Source organism: Neurospora hispaniola (assembly GCF_033458365.1).
Source record: "Neurospora hispaniola strain FGSC 10403 chromosome Unknown B0T23scaffold_7, whole genome shotgun sequence".
Taxonomy (NCBI): domain Eukaryota; kingdom Fungi; phylum Ascomycota; class Sordariomycetes; order Sordariales; family Sordariaceae; genus Neurospora; species Neurospora hispaniola.
The window spans coordinates 2,377,736-2,386,118 of record NW_026944412.1 but is presented as its reverse complement, the minus strand read 5'-3'; the positions used below and the strand labels follow the sequence as shown (position 1 = coordinate 2,386,118).

General features: G+C 52.7%; 2 protein-coding genes across 2 annotated transcripts; both read left to right on the top strand.

The window, feature by feature from the left end:
* Nucleotides 1-2,121, top strand: B0T23DRAFT_220884 (uncharacterized protein). Its single transcript, XM_062833727.1, has 3 exons — nt 1-472; nt 536-1,632; nt 1,709-2,121. The coding sequence occupies exons 1-3, from the start codon at nt 433-435 to the stop codon at nt 1,994-1,996; spliced, it is 1,425 nt and encodes a 474-aa protein (XP_062690161.1). The 5' UTR covers nt 1-432; the 3' UTR covers nt 1,997-2,121.
* A 1,489-nt stretch (nt 2,122-3,610) lies between these two features.
* On the top strand, nt 3,611-7,797 carry B0T23DRAFT_220877 (uncharacterized protein). Its single transcript, XM_062833726.1, has 3 exons — nt 3,611-5,600; nt 6,063-6,467; nt 6,527-7,797. Exons 1-3 carry the CDS (start codon nt 4,047-4,049, stop codon nt 7,676-7,678), a joined length of 3,111 nt encoding a protein of 1,036 aa, XP_062690160.1. The 5' UTR covers nt 3,611-4,046; the 3' UTR covers nt 7,679-7,797.
* The last annotated feature ends 586 nt before the right edge of the window (nt 7,798-8,383 follow it).

The window sequence follows — 8,383 nt, the reverse complement described above, 5'->3', positions numbered from 1 at the left end:
GTAGGTAAGTAGATCACAGCTCGCCAAGTAGTAGTGTCTGTATAGGCGGCCAAGTTGGACGGCGCGGCGCAGACATCAATCTTGCCCCGATGGCTTGGATAAAGCCGCAATGTAGGGTAGGATGACGATTGCACGGCAAGCCCCCCAAGATTTCTTCCGTCGGACTTCAACCCACTTTGTTAAGTACCTATGTGTCAAACCTGATTGATTGCTTTGAATCATTTTCAACTCTGAACTATTTCTTTCTGCTTTGCTCCCAGAGACGCGTGTCATCAAAAAACACTCTTCTTGAGTTTGCTTTCTTCACTTTCTCCATCTATCGGTTGAACACCAACCCCGCCCCGCCTTTTGTAACCATCACCCTAGCCGAGCCAAGGCATCGCTTAACCAACAGAAATATCGACCATCATTGTGTTGGGAGCCGCACCCACAATGTCCTACCCAGGCTACCCTCCAGCGTCGCCTTATGGCCGTAAGTGGAAAAGAAAATAGCACTTCCATTTTTTGTCTTCACGACTGACCCTAGACCACGCAGAGCCACCACCACAAGGAAGCGGATATTATCAACAGCCTCCTCCTCAGCAGCATCATCAGCAACCTCCATATGGTGGACCTCCGCCTCATGCTCACTACAACACCTACCAGCAACCACAACAAGGATATGGACAACCACCGCCCGGGCCGCCGCCGGGGCAGTACGGCGCACCCCCTCCACAGCCCTATGGTGCTCCGGCTCATTCCCCACCACCCGGGACGTATGGTGCTCCTCCTCCCCCGAGCGCCTCGTATTACCCGCCCGGACCTCCCCAGGCCGGTTACGGCGCATCACCGCCTCACGGTTATGGACAGCCTCCCGGTCCGCCCCCTCAGCAACCCTATGGGGCCGTACCGCCCACACCCACACCCACAGCGTACCCGCCCCAGCCCTACGCCGTGCAGTACCCACCGACACCACCTTCGCCCGGATATGGCCCTGCGATGACCATCCCATGGAACCCCGACCCGGACGCGGATAGGCTAAGGAAAGCCATGAAGGGATGGGGCACGGATGAAAAGGAGCTGATCCGGGTTCTAGCCGACAAGGACCCTTTCCAGATCAATATGCTCCGCGATGCGTTTCAACGGCGCCACCGCCGCGATCTTATCGCCGACATCAAGAGCGAGACGAGCAGCTGGTTTGAGGAAGGGCTCGTCATGCTTGCCCGGGGTCCTCTTCTCAATGACGTGCACATGCTGTTCAATGCCATGGATGGGGCAGGCACCAACGAAGACATTCTGAACGATATCCTCCTTCGCCGGTCCAACGCCGACCTGAAGGCCATCAAAGCCGAATTCAGTCGAGTTTGCCACCGGTCACTGGAGGAAATGGTGCGCGGCGAACTGAGCATGAAGACGGAACGGCACTTTATGATTGTGCTCGGTGCCACGCGTGCAGAAGATTCGGCTCCAGTGATGAAGGCGGACATTGACCGCGATGTCGATGATCTCTACAACGCGACCGAGGGCAAGATTGGCACAGATGAGATGCGCGTATGCAGCATTCTGAGCTTGAGGAATGACAACCAGATCCGTGCCATTTCCTACGAATACAGGCAAAAGTACGCCAGGGATCTCGATACTGTCATCCAAAAGGTGAGTTTGACTCTAGCGAACCGCTGCTACAACAACCAAAAGCCATTTAGGGAACAACAGTTAACATCCCCAGCAGGAGTTTTCGGGACACATGAAGGACGCCCTTCTCATCCAGCTACGCCACGGCACTGACAAGTACATGCTGCAGGCCCGGCTCCTCGAGGATGCCATGGCAGGAATGGGGACAAAAGACCGTCTTCTCACCAGCCGTCTGGTGCGGGCTCACTGGGATCGCAACAACATGCGAAATGTCAGGAACGCGTACGAGCAGCGTTACAAGAAGAAGTTGGCCAAGAGAGTGCAGGGGGAGACCAGCGGTGATTATCAGAGGCTGTTGATGGCGATTTGTGGAGAACCTATTTGAGGGGCGCGCGCAAAAAGTGTGTCACCTTCAAAGTTCACTTCGCACCCAGCAGTGACTTTACTTTCACACCAAGCTTCGGCCGAGTGTGATATAATATCTAACCTTAATGAACACGAAGTTATAGTCATGACTGATGATTTTCTGGTCTGGCTGGAATTAGTAACACAGGAAGCGAGATTACAAGTGCTTGTCTGCCCGTTTGTTAGCTTGGTACCCAGAGGTACTCTGGTACACCGACGGGTCGGGATCTCTATCGAATCGTCCCAAACCTTACACGCACTGGAGGAAAGGCATCCCGCAACAAGATCCAATACAGTCTATTTAATTTCGGAAAAAGCATATTCACAGCATGAAAGCGCTTAAGGAAGTTGTGCCCAGGTTTCGAGCTAACCATTAAACAGTATTGGACTGTATGTGCATTACTTTGACCCATCCGAAGGACACTGCTGGCTTGACTATCCGATGGAAATACCTAATAATATGGATAAAAGAAGCGACGGCAAGTAACACTTGCACACAAGTATAGCGGAGTACAGGCTATAAGCAGCTCAGACAGTAGTGGTAGCTCTTCTCATCAACGTCAGCACACGACATATTCTCCTTTTGAGAACCACATTTTCCAGACTTCTCCGAGTGCGTTGAATGTCAATAGAGACTGGTTTGGGGTCTTTTTTATTGCAAATAACAAACGACTGCCAAGGCGCATAGTGACATTTGTATCGACTCAGACAAACCCCTGCCAATTTCTACGTGACCCAAAATGAAAGCTTTACGTGGTGTGTAGCTCTGTGTTGATAGCAACGAGGACTGCAAATTACAGAATTTGTTACTAGCGAACGGTATAACGCTCGGGGTAGATGTCGCAATGCTCTGGTCGAGGTCTGTGCCGCCGACTCGAGTCTACAAACGCATGAATTATAGTTAGTCACGACGGCAATGGGAGACAAACGAACACCGGGCAGCACCAAAGACTAGCACAACCAAATACGAAGAAAGGTTGTGTTCAGACCTAAATACTGCACCGAAAACACGGGCTGGAACAGGATAAGGAAGCACATCACATGCTTCGAGAACGGACAAGAGAGCGCGAGGAAAATTTCTGCTAGACTAGAGAATCATAATTAATTACTACCAACCAGGTATCATTTGCTGCAAATGAGCTTCCTACATTACTCACATGAGCCGGCCTCGATTGTCCATGGTTGCGATTCGGCAATTAGAAGTCACGGAAGTCTAGCCCGTTTGGTAATTTAAAGGTTTTCAACAGAGCTGTACTTTATACGGTAACAAAGGGTGGACCTCCGGTATAACTCGACAGTGGCAGGGTATCTCTCCTATGTAGAGCTCAGTGAGAAAAGGTCCTGGTTTCAGTGCATTATATACACAACTCTCAAATAGACTCTCGTGGGCTGCGCAGAGATACACAGAGAATATAGGTCCGCCACTGGGTCATCTTGCTTGGTTTCAAAGGCGGCTTCATATCAACTTGACATTGTGACATGTACAGGTACTGTGTAGAAGTTTTCCGAACAGGGGTCTGAGTTAAATGCCTGATAATCCTCGCAGCGGCTCATGTGGGTTCTCGAACTATTAAAACATCCAACCCATCCATCCCCGGGACACGCACAAAAAAGTCAACAAGAAAAGATAGCTACCATCTAGCACGGGACCTCGGTATGGATGGAAACTGACGAATTGCTTGGCTACACAGACTCGCGACCCGGCAATTGATCAATACCCAACAACTTTACAACACCCGGGTTTTGGCAGAAATATACCAAACAAACGGCCGGTTAGGAAAGCTCGGGTCGGACCGTTCAGCAGCTAGTACCTACCTCTAGGTCAACTCCTTCAACCCCGCGTCCCATCGTGGAGCTCTTTGGTCTCTACAATTTTCCGTCTGCGAAACACAGGCTACCTACACTACCTTGTAGGCAAAAGAATATCCATCCATTGGTTGTTCGTTGGATAATCAGAAACCAGTCAAAGAAAGATAGCCCACGGACTGGTTGGCTTTGAGCCCCTGTGATTCCGTGTTGAATTCAGCGTCATGACAACCTCAACAGCCCCAGACGTCCCGCATTGGCGGCTGCAGGAACAGCTCCCGGAGTCAGCTGCACCGTTGTCACCACACCACGAGCCTCAAGCACCACCAACAAGACCAACGGCGCCGGTAGCTCCAGACACACCACCGCAACCCGACGCGCCCAGAATCCCATTGCCCGCCCCGACCACAGGTTCATCGACAAGTGCAACCGCGATCGAGCCCCCGACCTCCAATGCCGCGCCGAGTTCCACTGCTAAGGCCGATCATCAGCACCTGCCGTCATGTACAGGACCCACAACCTCAACCGCGACATCGCGCAGCTCTGTCTCCAATTCCAATTTATCCGCATCTTCTGTGACAGCAAACATCCCTCAAGACCCAAAAAACGGGACAGTCCCCGGTGGCGTAGACACGGCGGCGCCAGGTGGAAGCTTCCATAGCAGCGAGCAGCCAACGACCGTCACCACTGGAGCCCGGGGAGTGACGGTTGACGGGCCCCCGTCTGCACTAAATGGGCAGCCCCAGCAGTCCCAGAACCCGTCTCAGGTACCCGCTCCGTCGCCGATTCCTGCCCCAGACGCGACAAATTCTGCCGCGACCTCGACCTCAACCTCGACACCTGCGAACGCAACTCTGTCTGCGACCGGCCCTGCGACCACGACGATCCCGAGTACCACGATCACAGCCTCTGCTCGATCCAACTTCAGGGACCCCATTCGATGGAGAGACCCCATAACGGTCCATTACGACAGTGACAGTGGCCACGCTCACCCGGCAATACTCCACGCTCAGTCCGCGCATCCAGCATCAGCATCATCATCATCATCATCGTCATCGCAGTTGCCGCCGCCGTTGCAATTGAAGTACGAACTGTCCCGGCAACACATCGAGCATCATCCCGCATCGCAACCGGCAACTCAATCACAACTTCCCGCCCAGGCACAATCACAATCTTCGGCCCAGCCTGCTCCAGCACAAGCCAGATCGCACCACGAACCCAACCGTTGCCGGCCGTCTCGATCCCATCCTCAAACTTACCATACGCAACCCCCGCTCCAGCCCGCCCCGGCGCCGGTGACCGCGACTCAACTCCCACCGCCTGCGCATTCCCCACGACAGTCATATCAACATCACCTTCAAGCCTCTCCATACCAATATCAAGCCCCGCCGCCCGCGCATCCTCAGCATCATTACCAGCATTCGTATCCTGTCGGGGCCCCTCTGCACCACCCTCCTCCCCCTCCTTCCCAACAGCAGCACCATCCATACGAGCACCCATATTCATCCCGTAACGACGGCTTGATCTCAAGACCTATCATCATGGACCCGCCTAGGTCGCGGCCCGTGAGCCAGCTGCCGCCACCGGCCGACCCGATCTCTAGCTCTGGGTTCCCTTCGCCAGCTACAACTCACGCACACCTCAACAAGAAATTCGCAGACGATTGCACGCGGTTGACCTATGCAATCCAACAAAGCACACCCGAGGCCGTTCGGCGCGTTGTTCGAGATAATTGGGAGAAGTGTATGTTGGGTACCGAGTTTCACCAAGCTTTTATTGTAAGTCCACATGCTTTTACCTGCTTTGGCTTCACATCTTCAAGTCACCAAGCATCCAATCACATCGGGTTTACCTCACCATATCCCACCCACGTCAGAAGTGGATGAAGTACATCTCAGAGGTTATGTCCACATCACATGCTTCTAAGCCCTGCCTCAGCACACATCGCCCTTTGTCACGTAGGAGTGCACGCAAGTGGGATTGAATACACAAGCTTGGGGAAACTTGGGACGAGATACCTCATAATAAGATGTCGAGATCATGGTATCTCCTCAAAGTTCGCCGTAACCATCTCCTCCCATCTTCCGTAGATAATCCGCCTACTTATAGGTTACACCTTCCATATATCTTCAAACTACTATCACTTGACCACATTTCCCCCTTTACACTTCCATTACTCTAGTAGCTCTACTACTAGAGGTAGCTCACTTTCAAGACCTTTTATCTGACCATATCTTTAGCTGAACGCATCAATACATCACGCTGTACCATCTATTACACGGCGCGCAGTTAGAGACTTCGGGCAAAAGATGGTTCTCGAGTCAAAGCACGAGTTAATCAGCCATTTCTCGACGGCTGATCTCGATGACATCGCCGACGCTATTATCAACAAGGCCAGCGAGGCCTTTCTGGACAAGTGCCTGAACGCACGACTCCTAACAATTGAAGCGAAACCTTTGATCACGGCCCTTGCCAAGGCTGAACGTCTTGGTTACAATCCTGCGGACATTGTGGAAGAGCAGCATGAGAGGGTCACGCCTACTTCGCAGGCTGCTCGGCCTCCTCCACCCCAGTCAACCTACCCCGGCCGTTTGCAGTGTATGGGGTGCTACAGGGTTTTCACATATCAAGTTCCCTACGAATACGTAAGTGACCCCATACTCAAGATCCCCTCAGGAGAAGTTGTTAACGTAGATTAATATAGCACACGTCGCGCCGACTCTGCACTGTACGCCCCCCGGCGAGCGTAAAGGGCTTCGAGTTTTCATGCCAGTATTGCGGCGAAGGGTTCACCAGAAGTGATGAGCACCAATCGCACGAACGCGCTCGAACTTGCTTCCATCCGGGGCCACCCTTAGCTCGAGGACCCGGTCGTCCTCCTCGCGTCGCTCCAGTCCCTTCGTCTATAGCACAGGCAACGCCAGCGGTTACTAGGACGATCGACCTGACCTCGGCTGGCTCGACACCCTCTGCTGAAACTCCCGCTGGAACTAAAACCCCTAACGCAGCCGACCCTTACGGCCACTTAACTGAGGAGCAACTAGCGGCAATGGACGCCGACCTCAAGGAAGCAGAAGCGAAGTTTGCACCTAGATTTGCCGAAGCACACGCGATACCTGACGAGAACGAGCGGCGGATCAAGATCGAGGGGCTCCGGAATAGCTTCGGTACCAAGCAATCGATGATTAGAAAGAAATACGGAGTTCGCCTTCGCCAACGCCGAACCAAAGCAGAAATCCAAGCAGAGGAGGAGCGAATGGGTCTCGAGAAGCTCAGGAAGAAGCAAAAGGCCGCGGCCCAGCAAGCTGCTGCTGCTGCTGCTTCTGCTTCTGTGTCTGTTTCTACTTCCACGGGCACGGCCCCCCCTCGTCCTGCCGGTAGCGGTTGGGTTGCGGCTAATGCGCCGCGTGCTAATGCCGTATGGGAGGAGCATGAGGCTAAGAGAAGGCGGATGGACGTAAGCGGGACCTACCAGACGCCTACTAAACCGACACTTTCCGTGATTGAGATTGGCGGCGGCCTCGCCGGTGTCGCGGCCACGGCTGAAACCCATGATCCTACCCGCCCGTCACCTATTTCGGGTCATCAGAATCAGACTGCTAGTAGCAACGGCCAGTCAGAGGAAGAAGATGAAGAGGATAGCGGATCAGGTTCAGGGAGGTCCAGCACGGCAAATGACGAAATGGATGTTGATGAACAACTGGGAAGCGGGCCGGCTTCGAGACCACTGCAGAACAACCACAACAGTAACCACAACGACGACGATGACGACGATTCGGACTCTTCAGACGACGAGGATATCCCATCGACACTACCGGCGCATGTTAGGCAGACGCTAGCGACGAGAAACGCATAGGAGAGTTATAAGTACTCGGCATTCGCAAAGACGGGCACAACGATCAGGTCGGAGACGCAGGTCAAGGTGGCCAGATTAAAGGGTAAAATTACGGCGAGCGCGTTCGTGGGGGAAATGGTCGGCATGTTTTGATGGAAAAAATGTCCATTGCTCTTCCATCATTATCGCTGTGTTGCCTGAAAGGAAAAGAAAAGAAAAGGGTCGCGTTATTGCACCCCCTCAATGGTCACATACTCATATGCTATACCAATGCCCCTTTCCGTCTTCCTCGTTGACGTCATCCAACCATTATCAAATCAGTATCCCAGTCTGGCTTCAGTGTGCTTTTCTTTTCCTTTTCCTTTTTTTCCCACTGCATATCATATCACATGGTTATCGTTATTATCATTGCATGGCGAGAATTGGAATTTTATGGGGGTGGCTGAAAAAAAGGAGTTTCGCGCCATGTGGGATGTCAATTACCCCGAGTGAGAAATTACCTGGCCATACCTAAATAGGGATATACGCACGTTGAAGCCGTTTCTTGTTGAGGCCGTGGAGAAAGGAGAAGTGGACAAATAGTCAAGGCATCCAGTCATTGAGAAAAGCCGAAAAGTTGTGGCTTATAAGCTATAGCATCCCATATCTATCATCCTTGCGTTATGCTTACAAAAGTTGCTCAAGAACGACGGTTTAGTTAGAATCCGAGGGTTCATATCCCATAGA

Bases quoted from the DNA above. Each gene is read 5' to 3' on its own strand.
- B0T23DRAFT_220877 (XM_062833726.1), top strand. From the start codon at position 4,047: ATGACAACCTCAACAGCCCCAGACGTCCCGCATTGGCGGCTGCAGGAA. The intron at 5,601-6,062 runs GTAAGTCCACAT...CCATATCTTTAG, and splicing joins AGTTTCACCAAGCTTTTATT to CTGAACGCATCAATACATCA. The intron at 6,468-6,526 runs GTAAGTGACCCC...AGATTAATATAG, and splicing joins ATCAAGTTCCCTACGAATAC to CACACGTCGCGCCGACTCTG.
- B0T23DRAFT_220884 (XM_062833727.1), top strand. From the start codon at position 433: ATGTCCTACCCAGGCTACCCTCCAGCGTCGCCTTATGGCC. The intron at 473-535 runs GTAAGTGGAAAA...TAGACCACGCAG, and splicing joins TCCAGCGTCGCCTTATGGCC to AGCCACCACCACAAGGAAGC. The intron at 1,633-1,708 runs GTGAGTTTGACT...CATCCCCAGCAG, and splicing joins TCGATACTGTCATCCAAAAG to GAGTTTTCGGGACACATGAA.